The sequence below is a fragment of the Mercenaria mercenaria genome, chromosome 9 (genome assembly GCF_021730395.1).
Source record: "Mercenaria mercenaria strain notata chromosome 9, MADL_Memer_1, whole genome shotgun sequence".
In the NCBI taxonomy this organism is placed as follows: Eukaryota; Metazoa; Mollusca; class Bivalvia; order Venerida; family Veneridae; genus Mercenaria; species Mercenaria mercenaria.
The window spans coordinates 81,454,302-81,476,863 of record NC_069369.1 but is presented as its reverse complement, the minus strand read 5'-3'; the positions used below and the strand labels follow the sequence as shown (position 1 = coordinate 81,476,863).

Below are 22,562 nucleotides of genomic sequence, written 5' to 3'. Positions count from 1 at the left end.
CTCAAAAACTAGGTCACTGTGTTAAATAATAGAAAAAACGACGTCGTACTCAGTTCAAAACTGGGTCATGTGGGGACAGGTGAGCGATTCAAGACCATGATGGTCCTCTTGTTTAATGAATAAACACTCCATTTTCTGGTTTAGATTTAATAGGAAATGCGTGGTTTTAATATTATTAAGACCATTACTAAATCACTTGATTTGATTAAAAATTATTTGTTATAGATTGAATGGAAACATAAAACACATGAACGCCCGAGTGGTTAATGTTGCTGACATTATATCACTTGCCCCTCACTGATGTGAGTTCGAGCCTCACTCGGGGCGCCGAATTCTTCATGTGAGGAAGCCTTCTCATGATGAAATGATGCATGGAGGGGCACCTAGGGTCTTTCTCCACCATCAAAGCTGAAAAGTCACCATTTAATTGTGTCAGTGCGATGTTAAAACCAGCAAAGCAAACAAACAAACAAAACACATGAAATTGTGAATATTTGCCACCATCTTATGAGAAATAGTGGAATTTTGGATTAAAAGGGATGTTATGCAGAGTTAGCAAAAAAATCATTGAAAGACAGTGTTGCTTACAAAATTGCAGATTTGTTATATGTATAAAATAACCTCTTTTTCCCACACAAGTTCAGACAAAACAACATAATGTCAGAAATGTGGCAATTGAGATAAAAAGGTAGGGAACAATAGCATTACTTGGACATTAAAGTGATAAAGTATATAGGGCTGATGGTAATATAGTGGTATAGAGATGCATCATATTTGCTGTCTGGAGTGATAAAGTATTCCTGGCATACACCCCATTGTAAATGTCAAATCTTGCTGTATGTTTTCCTTATGTCTGTATAATAAATATACCAGTAACAGAAACTAGGGTATGCAAAGAGCAAATCAAGGGGTTAAAGCCAGAACGGTATAAGTCCATTTTTAGCCCACCATCATGATGATGGTGGGCTATTAAAATCACTCTGCGTCCGTGGTCCGTCCGTCCGTCATTCCGTCCGTCCGTCCGTCCGTCCGTTAACAATTTCTCGTTATCGCATCTCCTCAGAAACTACTGGGGGGATTTTGACCAAACTTTGTCAGAATGATGTATTGGTACCCTAGTTGTGTCCCCCTGAAAATCAGACTGGTTCAACAATTTATGAGTGAGTTATGGCCCTTTGTTTATTTCTATAATTTATATAGATTTATATAGGGAAAAACTTTGAAAACCTTCTTGTCCAAAACCACAGAGCCTAGGGCTTTGATATTTGGTATGAAGCATCATCTAGTGGTCCTCTATCCAAGATGATTCAAATTATTTCTCTGGGGTCAAATATGGCCCCGCCCTGGGGTCACATGGTTTATATAGACTTATATAGGGAAAAACTTTGAATAACCTCTTGTCCAAAACCACAGGGCCTAGGGCTTTGATATTTTGTATGTGACATCATCTAGTGGTCTTCAACTAAGATTGTTCAAATTATACCCCTAGGTCAAATATGGCCCCGCCCTGGGGGTCATATGGTTTACATAGACTTATATAGGGAAAAACTTTGAAAATCTTCTTGTCCAAACCACAAAGCCTAGGGCTTTGATACTTGTAATGTAGTATCATCTAGTGGTTCTCTACCAAGTTTGTTCAAATTATCCTCCTAGGGTTAAATATGGCCCCGCCCCGGAGGTCACATGGTTCATATAGACTTATATAGGGAAAAGCTTTTAAATGTTCTTGTCAGTAACTACAACATTCAAACTTGGACCACATGTATATTTTTGAGTGGCAAGATGAACCTTGACATGAGTTGACCTTGATTTTGACCTAGTGACCTACTTTCACATTTCTGTAGCTACAGCCTTCAAATTTGGACCACATGCATAATTTTGTGCACTGGAAAAAACTTTGACCTTTATTTTGACCTAGTGACCTACTTCCACATTTTTGAAGGTACAGGCATCAAATTTGGACCATATGCATAGTTTCGTGTTGCAAAATGGAATTTGACATTGATTTTGACCTAGTGACCTACTTTCACTTTTCTCAAGCTACAGCCTTCAAATTTGGACTACATGCATAGTTTTGTGTACCGAAAAAAACTTTGACCTTGACATTGACCTAGTGACCTACTTTCACATTTTTGAAGGTACAGGCTTCAAATTTGGACCACATGCATAGTTTTGTATTCTGAAATAAAATTTGACTTTGATTTTGACCTAGTGACCTACTTTTACATTTCTCAAGCTACAGCCTTCAAATTTGGACCACTGCATAGTTTTATGTACTGAAATGACCTTTGACCTTTACATTGACCTAGTGACCTACTTTCACATTTTTAAGGTACAGGCTTCAAATTTGGACCACATGCATAGTTTTGTATTCCGAAATAAGATTTGACCTTGATTTTGACCTAGTGACCTACTTTTACATTTCTCAAGCTACAGCCTTCAGATTTGGACCACATGCATAGTTTTGTGTACCGAAACAAACTTTCACCTTTACATTGACCAAGTGACCTACTTTCACATTTTTGAAGGTACAGGCTTCAAATTTGGACCACATGCATAGTTTTGTATTCCAAAGTAAAATTTGACCTTGATTTTGACCTAGTGACCTACTTTTACATTTCTCAAGCTACAGCCTTCAAATTTGGACCACTTGCATAGATTGGTGTTGTGTACGGAAATGAAATTTGACCTTGAGCTAGTCAGTAAGTCTTGAAATTTGGAACACTCAAAAATGGCACATTGGTGGGCGCCAAGATCACTCTGTGATCTCTTGTTCAAATAGTGGAGAAAAACGCAAAAGAAGGTTTTAGACACATAAAACTTTTTACTGAATCAGAATATTTAGGTAAGATTTGGTTATATTATAGACAATAATGTTGTTATAATGTATGAAGAATATAAAAGGACTACTCATAAAATAAATTGGTTTTATAGTTAAAATTGTACTTAACTCAATCTGGCATACAACAAAATGGAAAATAATTCGAGGGTTCAAATGTGTTAAGTGCACTTAGTTCCCTAAAATATTGCAATAATGCTGGTTTTATTCGATGCCATACTGTCACAAGTGCACTTATAACAAAACTGTTAAATCTTATGACATGATTTACAAAGACTAAGGAAATATGTGCACTTAGTACAAATAGAAATGTTGAGTAAAATGTGTATAAAATTACAAAACATGTTTAAAATTGTATAACAATTACACTACACAAAATTTCAACAATCAATTCTAGATATTAGTAAAAGAACGTTTTCCCATCTTTTTCTATATAGTACCTCTTAAAACAAAACAACTCTTGTACTTATTAATAATAACTATTCAATATCAGACTCATCACTTACTTTCAACATGTCTGGTTCTGATAGGCAGTCTCTGGCTGCTTTTTCAGAATGAATATTCTTGAAATACTGATGAAATTCTAAAGATGTTCTTCCATTAGAACAAAGTTAAAGAAGTCCTTCCTTTTTTGTATAATGAAAGTTTTGCATTGTGGATCGGCAGTAAATCAGATTTTATAGAAGCTTCTTTCCTTGATTTCTGTTTTATACATGGAAATGTAGGTCATCGAAACTGTATTAAACATATTCATTTGCAGGTTTACCGTCTTTAAATTTTAACCATTTAGTTTTTTTTTCCCACTTTTCTGTCCCTTTTTATCCAAGCTTTTTTTCTTTTGGACTTCATACTTTGCAATGCTCTTTATGGAAAGAAATTCTCACTGGTAAATGTGCTTCAACCCAAGGATTTTTTTGTTTTTGCCGTTCTCACAATTCTATCAGACTGACAGGGTATGAATACAGTAACAGTTACTGGAGTTGCTTTCTTTGCTCTTTTATTGCCTTGTTTATACTACTACTCCATTTACAGTCATTATCCATTTGCATAAGTTCGCTTACTTAAAACTTGCTCAATGGTTTTCTTTTGCATGCCAAGTGTTTATAAAAATCTCTGTGATCAAAATTCCCTTCTCTGGAAAAAGACAGTATGTTACAAAATCCCATTCATACTTTTGCAGGGGTATCATATTCCCCACTAAAAAAATAGCAGGGGTATCATAATCCCCTTCTTGAAAATGTCGGGGCTATCAAAATCCCCTTGATTAGAATACCCTCTACTGAAGAAAATATCAACAAGGGTAACTTTTAAGTTAATATTTGAAGAAATTGTGTGGTTCCTATTTTGATAAAGTGAAAATAATCAATGAACTAACTTTAAGTATTATATTAAACTATTTTATATCCAAAATTCAACAAAATAGAACTTTGAGTTTTAACAACTGCTAAACTGAAACGGAAGTGAAATTTAAAATTAAACAAACTGAATAATATTTCTCTTATTGTTTTCATTAAAACTATTATCAGTGTTATTAAATAAACAACAGTATTTTCTGACAAACAAATATAGATCAACATTATGCATTGAAGTGTGTCTGAACTTGTAGCTCATAACAATACTGGGGTAAAGGCGGAGGATAGCGGATAAGTCATGTCTCACTAATTGACGTTGAATTATACCAACTAAACACTGTTGTCACTAAATGGAACTTCTGTAAAAATAATTATCAATTTTTATTGTCACCTACTTTAAGGTTTCGATGGAGGCCTTGAGAAACAAAAATCAAACAACACCAAATCATAGAAAGAAAGAGTTGTTTGACATGAAAATTGAACAGCATGTAAAACATGTATATTACTTTACGAAACAAGTGTCAGTATACTGATATAAACATTGAATTCCGGAAAAGGGCTGCCTAAAGGGGCTCCACTTCCGGACAGTTAAACGCCTTTAAAAACTCACCATTTTCAAAGAACAGTTACACATGTTCGTTTTGATGCATTTGCAATAGCGTGCGAGTGGTGAAATTTCGCATAACAAGGTGGAACACAGTTCTCAGCAATTGTTTATCATTATTTCTTTACATATGGCATTCATTTCAAAGGGAGACAACTGTTCCCGATTATTTTAAGTACAAATGGCATTCATTTTCAAAGGGAAACAACTTTTTCCGATTATTTTAAGTAATCTTTGAGAAAAAGTTGTCTCCCTTTGAAAATGAATGCCATTTGTAAAGAAAAAAAGATAAACAATTGCTGAAAACTATGTTCCACCTTGTTACGTGAAATTTCACCACTACGCACGCTATTGCAAATGCATCAAAACAAACATGTGTAACAGTTCTTTGAAAATGGTGAGTTTTTAAAGGCGTTAACTGTCCGGAAGTGGAGCCCCTTTAGGTAGCCCTTTTCCGGAATTCAATGTTTATATCAGTATACTGACACTTGTTTCGTAAAGTAATATACATGTTTTACATGCTGTTCAATTTTCATGTCAAACAACTCTTTCTTTCTATGATTTGGTGTTGTTTGATTTTTGTTTCTCAAGGCCTCCATCGAAACCTTAATGTTATAGCAACAATGCTCACCTTCACAACAATCACAATGAAAAAAACATATGCATTGCTGTCCTAGTAAATTATTTTATGTACACGTATGCCAACTTCAAAGTTCACAAGAGCTTCTTTATTCTTTATTCTTCAGATATTTTCCAAAAATTTCATGTTGAACTTAAATTAGGCAAAGAGAAGAAAAACAAATTGTATCAACCTAATTCTCTCTTTATACATGTAATAAACTTGGTTGACAATGGAACATGGAATCAGTAAAACTACGACTGCAGATGGTTGGTTTTGTTTTGTGCTCAATCTGTTGGATTTTTTTTCTCTATCTCTGGTTTTCATTTTACTATGTTCCTGATTAAACAGTCTCAACGGTTTTGTCATCTGTTCTGTCTATTCTTTGTTTTCTGTTCACAGCACAAGCTTGACAAAAAACTCATTGTTTACCTCCTTTTATAATTCCCTCTCCTAGTTTTAATACTTTTCTTTGCCAAACTATTTAATATATACAAATATGGCAGAATACTGTTAAATCTGGAGTTTTCACCATTTTAGCAAGGAGCAATATAAGTTTTCAGGTGAATATAACATAAACCTTAATAAAAATATTACTTTCCATTTACAATTAACATTTATATACCTTGTGGATACAAGTTCTGAAAGTATTTTCTTTCCTAATTAACCAAAGGTGTTAATTCCAGAATGTATTAAGTGATCATATTTCATTTGCGCCTTGAATTATTAACATAATGTGTTACTTCTAGAATGGTTTAAGTGCACTTGTATCGTTTTGGCACATTTTTTACCTTACATAATATATCAAAATGTATACCGCCAGAAGGAACTAAGTGCACTTAAATCCTTCTGGTTTTCAAGTTAATGCATTTATAACGTTCTGGCATACAATAATACTGATGATAAGCACTTATTGCGATATGGTTCCCTTTGATATCTTAGGTTTTATACCTTATATTGTGCCAGAGATAAGGGCAAAAGAAGGAGCTTTAAAAATGGTATTAAAAAGTCTAAAAAAGTGATTTTCAGTAAAACGTGGACTTATACCGTTCTGGCTTTAACCCCTCGAAATGTAAGCAGTTTATAAAAATTTTTGGTATTGTATGTTGTCATTAGGTAGATAAATAATAACATTTTATATGTTTATTCGAATCTTCATCAGTGTTTAATGCCTTTTTTTTGTGCCAAAATTTGGCCTCATTCTCCTCTCCAAACAATGAGTTTCTCCCCAGTTTTTGACAAAAATCCATATTTTTTGCATTATTCCAACTCGAAACTCTTTTAATTAAAATGTAACTGTGCTTATCAAGTGTAACATAGTTATGAAAGGTATGTAATTTTTCCTTATTTAGTCTCCTCTCCCAGCAGACTCTGCCACCATACATCAAAAACTGAAGAAAAAAAACAACCACTGATCATGTATCCAGTCAGTTTCTATAAGAATTATTTGAGACTATAACATTGCTTGAGCATGTCCTATTTTATTACGCTTAAATTCCCCGTTAATTTACAATGGTACTAGAAATGTCAATATTTTTCCATACACTGACATCTGATGTCAATATTTTTCTATACACTGACGCCTGAATTTCATATTGGGTGCATGACGTAATTTAATGTGTGTTGTTGCATTAACTCTTTAATTTAGGCTATTGAACAAATTCATAATATTTACATATATATGTGTAGATACGTATGTAATAAAGAGGTTATTATCTTCGCATGGAGAAATATATGCACTTGTTTCTTATATTCCAGTATTTCCACTGCAGAACTCATGCATATTTCCTGATACAAACTAATACTGTAAAATCATTTAATTTCGTGGGCATGATATTTCGTGGTTTTGATCAATTCGCAATTTCGCAGGGACATGAATTTGTGGATTTCAACTTTTGAACATATAATGAATGGGAATTTTACTTGTTCGTTGGGGTTAAATTTCGTGGATTGACTCAACCACGAAATCCACGAAAATTAGTCCCCAACGAATATTAATGATTTCACACTAACCGGTAATAGCCCCAAAGTAAAAAAAGCTTGGTCCATTGGAATCAAAGACTGTATAAGCAGAGTGATGGAATGAAATGTAATAATCTCAGCTATTGAAAAAAAAAAAGCACTTCCACATTAATGAAAATGAAATGAAAAAAATATTATCATATATTACCAAAAATTATGTCCATGACATTGCATTTTTTTCTGCTACTTGTAAATAAGTAATTAGATTTATACATGTATTATCACCTAATTAGGCCGTCTATCACGGTCTATGACACCTGCTAATGGGGAGAGATCATAACTATCTAACTATCTTGTCATCTGTGGGTTAGTGAACAATGACCACACAATTCACACTGTTGACAGATGTTAGCCCAATAAAATATTTATGAGACTATTGACTGTGTGATTATTTTTTTTGTGACAATTTTTTGGAATAGGTCAATGTAGATAGTATTTTTGTAATTAAATTTATGCTAAAAGTAGAACCTGATTGTTAGCAGATTCTTTTATGCTAAAAAGTACATAACTTTGTAGAATCAATGTATTGACAAATTAGTTTAAAAAGTAGGAATTGATGGTTGTTGTTTGTGAGGTTTTTGCTAAATGCAAAACAGATTTATATTTGTTTACAGTTTGATTTATGCTCTCAAAGCTTCATTCTGTGTGTCCATAATGAGAGTTTTTGTTGTATTTTTCAGTGGTGTGTTTTGTGAGTAGCAGAGCACAGGGATGAGTGGGGCTCCTCAAATGAATGGGCCCTCCAGCCCCACAGGAAAATACATAGACACAATAGGTAAGCTGACTTCTATTTACTGTACTCGAACAGTGCAACAGTCACTGATCTTTTGGGCCTAAACTTTTCTGGAAGTTGTATTATTGTGTACAAAACCGTGTAAAAAAAAAACTTTGTCAGTACTTGTCAATACTTGTATCTGTTCTCTACCAAGTTCATATTCTTGCATATTTTTCTTCTAAATCTAGATTCAAGTGTTTTCCTACTAAGTTCATAATTACTTTAACCAATTTCCCTACTAAGTCTACACTCTTTCCTGTGTCCCTACTAGTCCAGACTCCATTGTTTTGTAAGTCTGTTCTCTTCTGTTCTCAAGGTTCAAGGTCACTATTGAAATTAAAGTAAAAATAGTATTTGTTTCCTAGCTCGAAAATTCCTTGAAGCATTTTTAGTCTTAACAATGTTGCCAACAAGGGACGAACACTAGTAGTTTTATACCGGTAGGGGACTTCCATATTGCCACTGCATTACTCAGTCACTTGTTTTAAAGTCTATTTTTGGCTCTCAGTTTATGTCGTGTAGTTGAGTATATAGAGTCTGCCATAAACCATTAAAACATTTAATTTAATGAATATTCAAAGAAAAATTTTGTTCTCAGCTGAATTAACCGATTTTTATGTTAAATATGTAAGTTATTCCTACCTGGGCATGCCTTGGCATAGATAAATCTAAAATAAGGTAAATAGTTGGCCAGGTCAGTGACCCTTGTACTGTAACTTGTATATCTGAAACATACACTGGCCATGTCTCCTAAATTAGCTCTAATAATGTATCTTTTGGTCTGCTTGACTGGTTACATGATTCTCTGTAGCAATTTTTAGTGCAAGAAGTGTCTACAGATACCTAGAGAATGTTATCATTCCCATATGATATAGAGATCTAAATTACTTGGAGAGGGGGATGCCTTTCTTTTAAAAGCTATTCTGAATGGGTTGCATTCTGGTTTTGTTGTGCGTGCTGCTGTCCTGTTTGGTTTTGTGCTGATTTAAAAAAAACCCTGTTCAACAATGACTTCATTTTAAGTCTACTATCTAGATATTGGGACAAAAAGGCTAAGAAATATCAAAAGTTTTTACATACACAGGTGTAACAATAATGTATTCATAGTGCAGACATGCAGTGAAATGCTTGTCACAAAGCAGTTTTAACATTTGGTTATTTGCCAAGATAACTAACACATTCCAAAGACAGATGTGTCAGTGAGAAAATAAGAGCTGCATACTGTGCTAAAAACAACAATAATTTTATTGAGCAATTACGATTTTTATTTGTTTCCTATACCCTTGTTAGGTTTCGCATTGAACCTCTATGGGACTGTATACATGCAACCTCGGAAGGACTGCAGACCCTGGTTTTCTGTCCACTTGATACATGACTTTGGTTATAGGTATGGAGACCAGTCTCAAAACTCTGTCTGTCTTGTGATTGGTTGGTTCCAAGCAAGATTTTTGAAATTGACCAATGGGAACATTGCATTCCAAGACTGGTTTCATAACCTTGGCATCTGTGCTTGCTGTTGTGATTTTCATTGCAATAGGGTCACCTAGAAGTTTACTTCATTCAGATCATTATGCTACAAGTGAGGATTTTCTGCAGTTTTCATTGGCATGACTGCAACATCTTTTACTGAGTCATTAATGTCTGTTGGGAACATAATTCTGTTCTACTACAGGTAAATAATTCTGTTGAAATAATCAGGAAATCTTTGGTGATAAACTTTTGATATTGGAACATTCCTGTATTTATTTTACTACAGAATCTAGCTAACATATTGATAACTAAACCCAGCTGAGAATCATCTGGAATATTGTATGTCAGATCTTATAATAATTATGTCTCTGAAAATATTTGATGAGAAGAATTGTAAAGAGAGGAAGAGAGGTTTTATTAATTTGCCTTGCTCATAAATGATCTTAATTAACACAATGGGTTCACAGTTATATTTTGTTATTAGCTCGACTATTCGAAGCATAGTCTAGCTATTCTACTCACCCTGGCGTCGGCGTCGGCGTCGGCGTCGATGTCACACCTTGGTTAAGTTTTTGCATGCAAGTACATACAGCCATCAGTGAAAGGCATATAGCTTTGAAACTTATTTCTTCTTTTTCTAGGTCAATTACCAACCTCTCTGGGTCAAGTCCCATAACTCTGACATGTATTTTGAGCAAATTATGCCCCCTTTTGGACTTAGAAAATTTTGGTTAAAGTTTTACATGCAAGTTACTATCTCCAAAACTAATGCAGATATTGATTTGAAACTTCACATGTGTCTTCGGGGTTATAAAACTAGTTGATAGCAGCAAGTCCCATAACTCTGACTTTCATTTGGCCAAATTATGCCCCCTTTTGGACTTAGAAAATTCTGGTTAAAGTTTTGCGTGCAAGTACATACAACTATTTCTAAAAGGCATATAGATTTAAAACTTATTTTTTCTTTTTCTAGATCAATTACCAACCTCACTGGGTCAAGTCCCATAACTCTGACATGTTATTTGAGCAAATTATGCCCCCTTTTAGACTTAGAAAATTTTGGTTAAAGTTTTACATGCAAGTTACTATCTCCAAAACTAATGCAGATATTGATTTGAAACTTCACATGTGTCTTCGGGGTTATAAAACTAGTTGATAGCAGCAAGTCCCATAACTCTGACTTTCATTTTGGCCAAATTATGCCCCCTTTTGGACTTAGAAAATTCTGGTTAAAGTTTTGCGTGCAAGTACATACAACTATTTCTAAAAGGCATATAGATTTAAAACTTATTTTTTCTTTTTCTAGATCAATTACCAACCTCACTGGGTCAAGTCCCATAACTCTGACATGTTTTTTGAGCAAATTATGCCCCCTTTTAGACTTAGAAAATTTTGGTTAAAGTTTTACATGCAAGTTATTATCTCCAAAAATAATGCAGATATTGATTTGAAACTTCACATGTGTCTTCGGGGTTATAAAACTAGTTGATAGGATCAAGTCCCATAACTCTGACTTTCATTTTGGCCAAATTATGCCCCCTTTTGGACTTAGAAAATTCTGGTTGAAGTTTTGCGTGCAAGTACATACAGCTATTACTAAAAGGCATATAGATTTGAAACTTATTTTTTCTTTTTCTAGATCAATTACTAACCTCACTGGATCAAGTCCCAAAACTCTGGCATGTATTTTGGGCAAATTATGCCCCCTTTTGGACTTTGAAAATTCTGGTTAAAGTTTTACATGCAAGTTACTATCTCCAAAACTAATGCAGATATTGAATTGAAACTTCTCATGTGCCTTCGGGGTTATAAAACTAGTTGATAGCAGCAAGTCCCATAACTGATATGCATTTTGGTCAAATTATTCCCCCTTTTGAACTTAAAACTCTTTTGATATTTAACTTTTTTGGGTAATATTTTCCTGCTTCTGGATCAATATTTCGAATAGTCGAGCTTGGCTGTCTTACGGACAGCTCTTGTTGTTAAGAGAGTTGCAGTTTTTGGTCCAAGTCTCTTGAAATTATGTTTGTAAATAAATAGGTCAACGAGTAAAGAAAATGAACTTAAAGGTCATAAAAGTAGGACACTTGACACAGACATCTCAAGTTAAACATTTTAACTGTTTTGACAGATTTGGATCCATTGCCAAAATAGATACACTGTAAGGGGCCTCTAAGGTCACCAGTTTTAAATGATGTATATTCAAATTGAAGTGTAGAATTCTTTCATGTAAACCTTGAGGCCCTATACATATGGCTTGCTGAAGATTTATGGTTTTGCCTAGTTGCCAGCCCATACCTAGCCTGAAATAATACATGAGGAAGGACACTCGAGTTTTCTTTCATGAAAAATAAAGAAACAGTTACCATACACAAATTGAAATTTTACTGCAGAAAACACTCTGATTATTCCAGCCATGAGTTATGTATAAGTTTGTTGTAGTAAATAGGTTTCATTAATCTCTCCCCTCTTGAGAACTCAAGGAGATCTTATCCTGCTTTACATTCCTGAAGGAGGCGTTGCCTTGGCATTCACTACTGTGTTCACATGCACATATTCCAAGACCTGTAGTATTTCGCCAGCCTAATTATTATGTAATAGTATATTAGAATATGTATAGTTTTTTGTCAGATCATATTTTGTTCTTTTTACCTGCAAGTGTATCAAGTGGGTCAAGTGCTGACTGATTACAAAGTGATTTACTTTCTAGACCAGTTGAAAATGAAGAGAAGATGAGAAATAACAAAAACAGTAATCCAATGTTCTTAAAAATATGAAAAACTACCAAAATTAAACCAGGAAATAATCTTAAGCAGTTTCTTTATCTGCACTTCCACTGTCAATTTCAGTGGATTGAGTGTCAGTTTTTCAAAGGTTTCACTGTCATTTTCTAAGGTTTCATTGCCATTTTTAAGTGGTTTCACTGTTATTTTCTAAGATTTTATTGCCATTTTCAGTGGTTTTACTGTCATTTTCTAAGGTTTTATTGCTATTTGCAGTGGCTTCACTGTCTTTCAGTGGTTCCACTGTTACATTCAATGATTTCACCATCATTTTCCATAGCTTCACTGTCATTTTTCAAATTTTTTTTTGACATTTTCAAAGGTTGGTTTTGTCAGTTTTTCAGTGTTTTGACTGTCATTTTTGAGTGGTATCACTGACAATTTCTAAGGTTTCTTTGTCATTTTCAAAGGTGTCACTGTCAAGTTTCAATGGTTTCTTGGAAGTTGTTACAACTAAGAAACCCATTAATTTGAAACATTTTCATTGCTAAATTTGGATTTGTAGAATGAGCACTATTCTCTGAGGTCATATGTCTATTTATGGTTCAAAAATATATGAATAATGCAAGGCAATTAATCAGTGATGCTTTACTAATCCATGAGCATGTGACTCTCTCTCAATAGATGAAGGCATTGGTGTTCTATTGATTTATACAGAACAAGTGTTGTGCTCAATTAGGATCAATAAAATGCTAATGGAATTCATATCAGTTTCTTGAGGGGCTTTTTGGTCCAGACCACTCTAGTGTAAAACACTTTCTAATGGACAATCAGCAAATATTGACAGATACTTGACCTCTTCTGGTGTTGACCCTGATGATGGGGCCTCAGAGTTAAAGATGCAGGGTCATTGTTGAGGCTTGATGTTGTCATGGAACTAATTCAGATATTGATCTTATATGATAGGTCTAAGACTTTTTGGAGAGTCTGGGTCATTCAGTCTGTTTCACTATCTGGAAACAGACTCGCTTGTTGACCTATTTAAGAGTTAGACAGAATGGTTGGCTTTATCTTGGGACATACTCACTTGTCCTGATAGGGCAATGGATCTAAGTACAAGTCTTGGTTAGACAAAATGTTGCTTTATGTGGAAACAAACTCACTTGTTGACCTTACCTCACTACAGTGGCAGTTATGGCAACAGAGTTTCAAGACTTGTTTGACATTCCGGGATAACCTGTCTGATCAAATGGAAACTCATCTGACTAAAACATGTTTTGTTATTATGTTTTGCCAGAAGTAATGAAAAATGAACATGTGTATGTTGTAAAAAATACTGCGGTGGTAAGGTTAGAAAATGATCCGCTCTACTGTATCTGACCCCCTTCGCTCCACGTCAGACCTATCCATTTTTGTCCCACAGGTCCAGCTGTCCGACAGGATTTCGCCATTACTTCAGTTTGTTGCAGTTTATGTTTTGTTCACTCATATATAACTTCAAAAAATGTTTCTGTCTCTAAAAACAATTTTTAAACGGTAGGTCTTGGAGAAAGAGGTATTCTGAAACCTTTTATAGCATTGAAATGGACACATGAATGTGCAAATTAGCTTTTTCAGATCATTAACTATTCATACAGCTCATTTCTAGGTTAATTTAGCCAGTACAGTGTCTGGTAGGAACAGCAATGTTCAATCTGTAGATAATTGGAGAACTTCAAGAATGTGCACAACAATTATGAGTTAGCCATCCGCAGTTTGTGTAATACTACAGGAGTAATTTAGGAGATACATATCTATGATGTAAAGAACATTCCATACATCTCTACTATCTTAAGAGAACTCTGAAAATATCTATTCTTTGTACTGTGCAATCATTAATTTTCGTTGCAGACTAGTTTTGTTTTGAGGAGAAACATGCATATTCGATGATGAGTTAAACAAGACTGCACAGGTCAAGTTTAAACACAGGGTGGAAGAGAACCACAACATTACTGAAAATGTTTTTAAAAGGAAAATTGGAAATTTTATAACAGTTGTGAATATTTTGATGATTGTTTCCATCAATTAATTGTGACATTGTTAAAGTATATAATGGCTTTTCTTCAGTGTTTTATTATAGATTTTGTTGAAACTTGTTTCCTTTTACATGCTTCTGCTGGCAAATCTTTGCCTGGTTCTCTTTCTTTTATCTCTGGTAGACAGAGTCATGAACTTGGCATTTATTAGTCTGGGTAAACTGTCTGTATTGATCAGGTCTGATTGATTTTAGTTCAGCATCATTAGTTACACAACTTGTCTGCATTCACTGATACACTATATTGATTACAGTCAGCCACTGCAACTACCAGATATATCTAACATCTCTTGCATTTGCATGAATTTGTGTAAAAAAAAATTTTTTTTGATGTTTAGGTTTTCTTTGAAACTGGTTTTCACTAATGTTGCCAACTTCAGTTCATCCATCTCTTTGAATCTCTGACATTTGAATGTGTCTTATTACAAACTGGTAAACTTGCACCTGAAATTTGTATGAGTGACAACAGTGGCCTTGACCTTTATCCCATATGAACTGATTAATATGCATCTGAAATATCCAGCATCTATGACAACAACAGTTGTTACCTTTATTCTTATTAAGAAACTTGTTACTTTTAACCAGTGCAGCAAAAATATTATTGTAGCATCTATATGCGACTCTTTTGTAAATAGTGATTATAATGTGAAACAGGCAAAAAGAAAATTATCTACAGTTTAGTGTACTTGTTATATCAGCCTTCCATTTCAAATGCTTGTCTTGTTTAGGGTATGTTGATTTTGAAAGTTGACTTTCTGCTGCCATTTTAAGTAAAGCCATTTCCGTGGACCTGGTCATAATCAGAAGTTTTTGTATGAAGCAGTAATTATATCTTTAGAGAATTTTCCCATTGTCCCAGATGAAATGACTAGCCAATTTAATCATCATACATCAGTACATTAAAGAAATATTTTAGGGGAAGATAAATGTTTTCGTAAATCAATCAATACTACAGCCATTTATGATACATTATGTATAGATCAACAGTTGTTTAGTTAATTGTTCTTGTAATTGGAAAAGTAATAGAACCAATCTATGGTAGATGGTACTTTGCCAATATCAATACTTAACAAGTGAACTTAGTTTATTTCTTGAATACCTTTTATGCCAAACAGCAATTTTTAAAAAGGAAATCTATGAAACATTACATGTAAGCAATATTTATTTGATCATACCCCTTTATCTATAGCTGGACAGATAGTTAAATCACGATCAAAGGTCATTGCTTTCAATGTCAAGGTCAGACTTGGAGATCAGTGGTCATGGTCATAACATTTGACCTCCCCTGTATCTTAACAATGTCTTGAGCTATTAATAACCTTTATAGATGCAGCTCAGCTTGGTAAAAGTTCAAAAATAACAGCAACAAACCTTTAAACTATGGACCAGAAACTCCAGACATAGATTGTTGTTATCGTTTTCATCTCTTCAGAAATATGTGAGGAAGCCATCCAGCAGGCTTACTTATGGAAGGTCAGCGGTTCTACCCAGGTGTCTGCCATTGATTAAATAATGCAGGGAGGGGCACCTGTAGGTCTTCCTCCACCATGAAAAGCAAGAAAGTCGCCATATGACCTATTATTGCGCCGGTTCAGCGTTAACCCCCCCCCCCCCCCCCCCCCCACCAAAAAAAAAAAAAAAAAAAAAAACACCTCAACAGTAATAAATGAGAGTGAAGTAACCTCTGTAACTTTTATGAAACACCCTGTTATGATATAATAAAATGCAGTTGTGCAAGGTGTGGGTTGAAAGTTTCAGAGACCTTATCCAACCAAGTTAATCTCATGACTTTATAAAAAGATTTTGTGCTAAACGGCTTAAAATGTCTGTGTAAACAAGATTATATTTTGCACAAGGTACAACTATGACTCAAGTAATGATATGATTAATTTATGTCCTGAATCATACAAAATTTGGTTTTGATATTCCATTTTAATGGCCATCTTGTTCGAAACTATGGTTTTTGTTCTCGTTTTCTTAACCTTTAGCCTGCTGGCGGCAAGCCATTCTGCCTTTGTGACCAGTGCAGACCAAAATCAGCCTGCACATCGTGGGATGTGCAGGCTGATGTTGGTTAGTCAGTCATTAAATTTTCAATGAACACCTCTTCAAGTAATAATGGGTATTGCCCAATGATAGACCAGTCCAGTTTAGAAATTAATCAGATTAAAGAATTGAAGTTTTCATGGTTATATTTCTGTTTTGAATTTATCTTATAGTTTGTATTTGCCTTCAATAGATATCAACTGCTATTCTGAATAAAAATCAACAGAACTTTTCTGACAGTTTTTGTCGAGCTCGCTTGCAGAAGCGAAGATATAGTTGTCCAAATGGCTGTCCAGTGTATGTGCGTTGATGTGTGCGTCCATCAGGATTTGTTTGTCCGGACCATAAATTTGACATGCATAGAGCAATCTTGTTTATATTTGGCATGAATATTAACCTCAGTGTGACGGAGTGTCATGCGCACACCCTAGGTTCCTATCTCAAAGGTCAAGGTCACAGTTTGAGGTCAAAGGTCATGTCAGATCTTGTCTGGCACAGAACTTTGACATGCATTGAGGAATCTTGTTAATATTTGGCATGAATGTTTAACTCAATGAGACGGACTCTATCTCATAGGTCAAGGTCACGGTTATGGGTCAAAGGGCAGGCTCGACATGTTGCCCATGGGCATCTACTAGCTATGTTGTAGTTTTGCTTATGAAAATTCAGCTGACTGTTATGTGTTGTTTCTACAATGATGTAAGCACTGTTGTTGTCTGACAATAAAAAGAACAATATTCATTATGACTGTAGAAAGTCCATTTAGATTTACTGATCAGGATTGTATATTTTGTTGGTGTAGATAAAGTTAATTATTGCTAAATGAGTTGTTAGAAGCCATTCTTCATGAGAAATTTCTGTGAAGATATTTGTTTGTTCTAACTGAAAACATTGGAGATATCTACATCTGCATACTTTATGTCTAAAGGAACATGCATCTGTCTTAATGATAGATGTTGATAGGAATGTGTCACTGTTTGTGTTAGCAGGATGTGTACAGATGACAGATGGAAACATGGTGCTAAAATGCTAATTTGTGATATGTATGTGATAAGTTTGATGTTGATAAAAGTATGCAGCAGGGACCAGATAATACAAGATTGTTGACAGAGAAACAAAAACTGTAAACAGCATTTTAGGATTGCCAAAATTATTTGTGCTTTTAAACAATATCACATATTTTGAGGAATAGGCCAAACATTGACCAGAATTAGGGAATCTTCCATGTAATACAGTTACGAGTTGAGTAGTTTAGAACAGGACTGGTAACTTCCATTATAAACATCCCCTCCCCACCCCCACCCCCCCCCCCACTCTTAAATAAACACTCCCTGATCCTCTCCCTCTTATTTACAAAAACAAGTAATATAAATAATGTAATGTGTCATCTGTAAATTTCAGGGATATTTTGGGGGAAATTGGTATTTTTCATTTATATTTAGCTACATTCACTGAAAAAAAAATATTGGGATGGAAATTTGTCCCACTTTTGCCAAGGGAATATACAACACACCCTCTGGGGCATTTATTCAGGGATTTACAGTATTGCAAATTTAGAAGAAAAAAATGTTTCTTTGGATGTAATGAAAAAGGTTAGCCTCTGACACAAATGAATGGACTTGGGAGAGGTGTACACATGGTATAGGCTGTTTGCATTCATGATTATTTTGGCCTTGACAAGCACTTTGGCAATTTTTTTTCGCAATTTTATGCATCTGAGACTGCATTAATGCGTCTGTGTTCATCCACAGTTACTTGTCTATCTTGTGGTCTGTATAAATTATTGAAGTCCCAAAGTTGTTTTTCATTAGAATGCATCTGTATGCATAATGTGTCTGCTTTACAATGTAAATTATCTTGTACAACAATTAAAACATAAAGAATGTTTTATGTAGAAAGTAAAAGTCATTTTAGATGTGACTGGGAATTGTTCTATTTCTTATTACTACAAGTTTACGGGAATAACAGTCTAGTGGGTAGAGCCAGCCTCTCAACATGTGGGTTCTTGGTTTGAGACACATTTCGGTCACCACAGCATTGTCTCAAGTGAGACTAGGTCAGAGTTAATCTTGAAGACCAGTCTCAAAATACAGCCTTGCCATTGGTCAGTTTCAAAATAATGTTTAGAAACAATCAATCAGATGCTAGAGAGTTTAGACTGGTCTCCTAATTATCCATTGTCTCAGGTTTTTTGATGGGAATTAATCAAATAGTGAATAAAAAATTTCACAGACTTTCTTTGCACTCAATCTATAATAATTGGTGTAAACAAGACTGAATACTTGTAGAATAGAATATGTACAAGATACATGATGTTACATGGTTGCGTGGTTTCAGCATGTTGATATGAATCAAACATGACTGTTAGATGTTATTGAGGTAATGAAGTTATTATGTATGCTCTTTTACAAAGAGAACTACTCATCGCTGATTGCCTTCATAATAGATGATAATAGATCATAATCAAAGTACTCAAAGTATGCTGATATTTCCTTGCTTCAGATAATCACAGCCTAGCAAATTATGTTTAGATACACAGGAAGTTATTCTTGTAACTTTTATCAGTTAAAGTTGTCTAGAGTTTGCTAAAGTCAGTACAAATCACATAAACAATTAACATACCCTGTTAGCTCAGTAGGTAGAGCAAAAGCCTGCCAGTATTTAGGTCTTGGGTTGGATCCATGGGTAAGGCTAATGTTTGTCCAAGACAATAGAATTATGTCCTGTACATGCATAGAAGTTTGTACTTGTACAAAATCCAGAAAATGTGTAGGCTTTTTCACTGTCCTATATAAATGAAGCAGTGTTATGAAATATAAAAAAGAAATAAACAGAAGTGCAAAGCTTGGGACTCTATTAATTATAATTATATATATAAAAAAAATGCCTCAAAAGCAGTTCCTTTTAGTAAACAGTCTAAATATAAGGCGTTACAACAGAATTTCAGTTTTTCATTAAATTGTTTAGTATATTTGTATATGTACATTATCAACGTTTCTGTTTTCAGATCCAGATGATCCCGAGTACCAGAAGTATTTACGACGTCCCGCTGAAGTGAAAGAGGACATCAGACAGATGTCGGACAGAAGTCGAGTTTCGCTGATCCTCAATAGTGAGGCATTTCGCAGAGAACTAGAGGAGATCGTTGATGAACAGTTACGACAAGGGAACGCGCCTGCCAGTCTGCTGGCGCTACAACAGATCTCAAACCTTTTACTGCCTAACCATAAGTTCTCTCAGGGTGTTCTTGGATCAGGAAGTAAGAAACACGCATTAGTTGCATTCTACATATAATTAATGAAATTCAGTTAACCATTCTTTTCACTCATTTCGAAGAAATCTGTAAAAGTTTTATGTAAAAGGTGGTTGTTATAAAGCAACATTTATAATATTTTTATACACCTGTTTTGGAAAAACAGGACATAGAGCATATGTGTCTGTGAAAGTTGATTTAGTATTGCATTGTCAGCATCACAAGTAACATGTATAACCTTATAGTGGCAGAAAGTGAGAGGGTCATTTATCGCGTTTCACTTTTAGTTTCTTGTGCCTAAGTATCCCGTCAGCACCGGTGCACATAGATTGAGACTGCCACTATGCATGGCCAGTGCACTGATCAAGAGTCAGATCCTGTGGCAGACATTGAGTCCTTGATTTGGCTAGCAAGACATAGTGTCAAAGGCTAATTAATTCCCTCCCTCTATACTCTGAGCTGGCGAGACAGAGATACATATGGAAGTAGGTGCCATGTTAATGCGTGCTTGAATCCTGGCACCAGTTAAAGAAAATTGTCATGATCTCACTCTACATGTATGAGAGTTCATAAGAATGATCCATGAAACTTGCGCAGTTGGCTTATATCCCAGACCCCAGTGAATCATTGATTGATCTTTTTCTGTTGGTTCATGTATAAAACAGTAAAGTGATCTTTTTATAGGCTTCCTTCTTTTTATGCGTTGCCCAGTGGTATGATAAAATTGTTAAGTTACAGAGTAAACTAGTTTTTATTATGTGTAAACAAAACCTAGTAAAGGGGACATATTCAGCAAATAAATTTTGACCGGTTATATTTTGTATCTTTATTCAAATTTAGTTTGTAGAAATGGGAGCCTTGTGGCTGAATAGACAGAGTTTGGCTTACTTGCAAAGGGCAAGGTGCCCACACATGCTCAAAATATTGTCAGAAGGGTCCTCTGGAAGGGGATGGGGTTTGGCGTCTTCTTGCACCATTTAAGGTTAAAGGTCCTCTGGTGGGGATGGTGGCGGGGTCTTCTTGCACCATTTAAGGTTAAAGGTCCTCTGGTGGGGATGGTGGCGGGGTCTTCTTGCACCATTTAAGGTTAAAGGTCCTCTGGTGGGGATGGTGGCGGGGTCTTCTTGCACCATTTAAGGTTAAAGGTCCTCTGGTGGGGATGGTGGCGGGGTCTTCTTCCACCATTTAAGGTTAAAGGTCCTCTGGTGGGGATGGTGGCAGGGTCTTCTTCCATCACTAAAGGTGGATCATTACCTATGACCTTATATGATTGTGAGATTTTCACAAAACAGTCTGTGGCTATTCAGTGAAACGCCAAGCAATAAATATATAAATGCAGATATATAAGCCTAATTTACTTCCAATTTGGACATAACAAGGCAATTGGGATGTGTATTTTCATGTTTTCTTCTCTGCTAATCATTTTACTGCAAAGTCTTATTTTAATAGGTACAATCTCGAAAGTGCTGTTTCATGTTTTATAGTAGCGACAAGTGATTGCTGTTTGCCAAATAATGTTTGTTATCGAAAATCTTTGATAAATCTCCCCCATTCATTCAAGGACGAAAAACCTAGCTCATTGAAAGATGTGTGTAAGTTTTCAAAGGCATAGCGTATAAACATGTAAAGTTACAATTTTATTAATGAAACAAGATTTGTAAATCTTGCAGATTTTTTTTATCATAGTCATTAATTACTGACATGTGCAACCAGTGTAAAACATGTAAAATGATGTAGATGATATGGTGAAATTTTTTATCCATCAGTTTGAAATGAATTTCATGTAATAAGATGCTCATTAATTTAGATCTCATCAGAAACACAATTGAAATCAATCCACCACCTCCACCCCCGCAGCATATACTTGAAATACAAGTACTATGTGGTACAATGCATAATTATTTTAACATACTCAAAGGTCCTCATCAAGTGCATTTAAAGTAGATATTCCAGTGGTGCTGACTTGTCTGATAGACCTTGGCTTTCAAGTCAAGTGGTACAGGCAGGCACTTGTTTTTAGTGAGGATTTTACCAAAACATCCTCTACAGTATCTGTGAGGAGAAGTTGTCAGACAGACTCAGAAAATGCGTAAACAAATTCAGTAATTCAAGAAAAATAGAAGAGGTATGTTTCATGTGTTTGAAATACGGGTTCATTTTCACCTGTATGTCTGTATGAACGAACCAGCCAAGGGAGTGACATACTCTGGCTGCTTGAGGCAGGTGACTGTTTAAGACATACTGAAACTTGTAAATTTAGAAAGTGAGTTGACAGGCTGCTTAGGACATGTGACTGTTTAGTAGAAGTGGCTGCTATGGCAGGTTAAACTGTATTGCAGTTATGTAATGATGGCCAGTTACGTAAAACTCAGTATTCCTTGATTCAGTACCAGCACAGACTTGAGCTCTTGAGTTACTGGTAAGCCCACCCACTTAGCTCAAGAGGGAGAGTGCAGATCTACGGATTGGTGGGTTGTGTGTTCGATCCCTGGGTGAGGCGTATGTTCTCCGTGATAATTTGATAAAAGACATTGTGTCTGAAATCATTCATCTTCTACCTCTGATTCATGTAGGAAAGTTGGCAGTTTCTTGTGGAGAACAAGCTTTGTACTAGTACAGAATCCAGGGAAACTGGTTAGTTTAACTTTCTGCAATTACATAACTGAAATACTGTTGAAAAACAGCATTAAACCCAAAAGAAACAAACCAGTAACTGGCAACTTCTCTACATGACGGGCAGAGATGGGACACCACAACTGAACATGGCAAGGATTAGAATTCACCA

The 22,562-nt window shown here is 35.1% G+C and overlaps 1 protein-coding gene across 17 annotated transcripts in view; it reads left to right on the top strand.

Moving 5' to 3' along the window:
* The window catches only part of LOC123547589 (gamma-adducin-like), a 70,667-nt gene that overhangs the window by 8,993 nt on the left and 39,112 nt on the right, over window positions 1-22,562 (top strand). For all 17 annotated transcript variants that reach the window (XM_053551867.1, XM_053551868.1, XM_053551864.1 and 14 more), the window contains exons 2-3: window positions 8,117-8,211; window positions 19,532-19,783. In XM_053551867.1, the coding sequence (XP_053407842.1) occupies window positions 8,148-8,211; window positions 19,532-19,783 (316 nt within the window). In that variant the 5' untranslated portion in view covers window positions 8,117-8,147. The remainder of the gene's footprint in view (window positions 1-8,116; window positions 8,212-19,531; window positions 19,784-22,562) is intronic.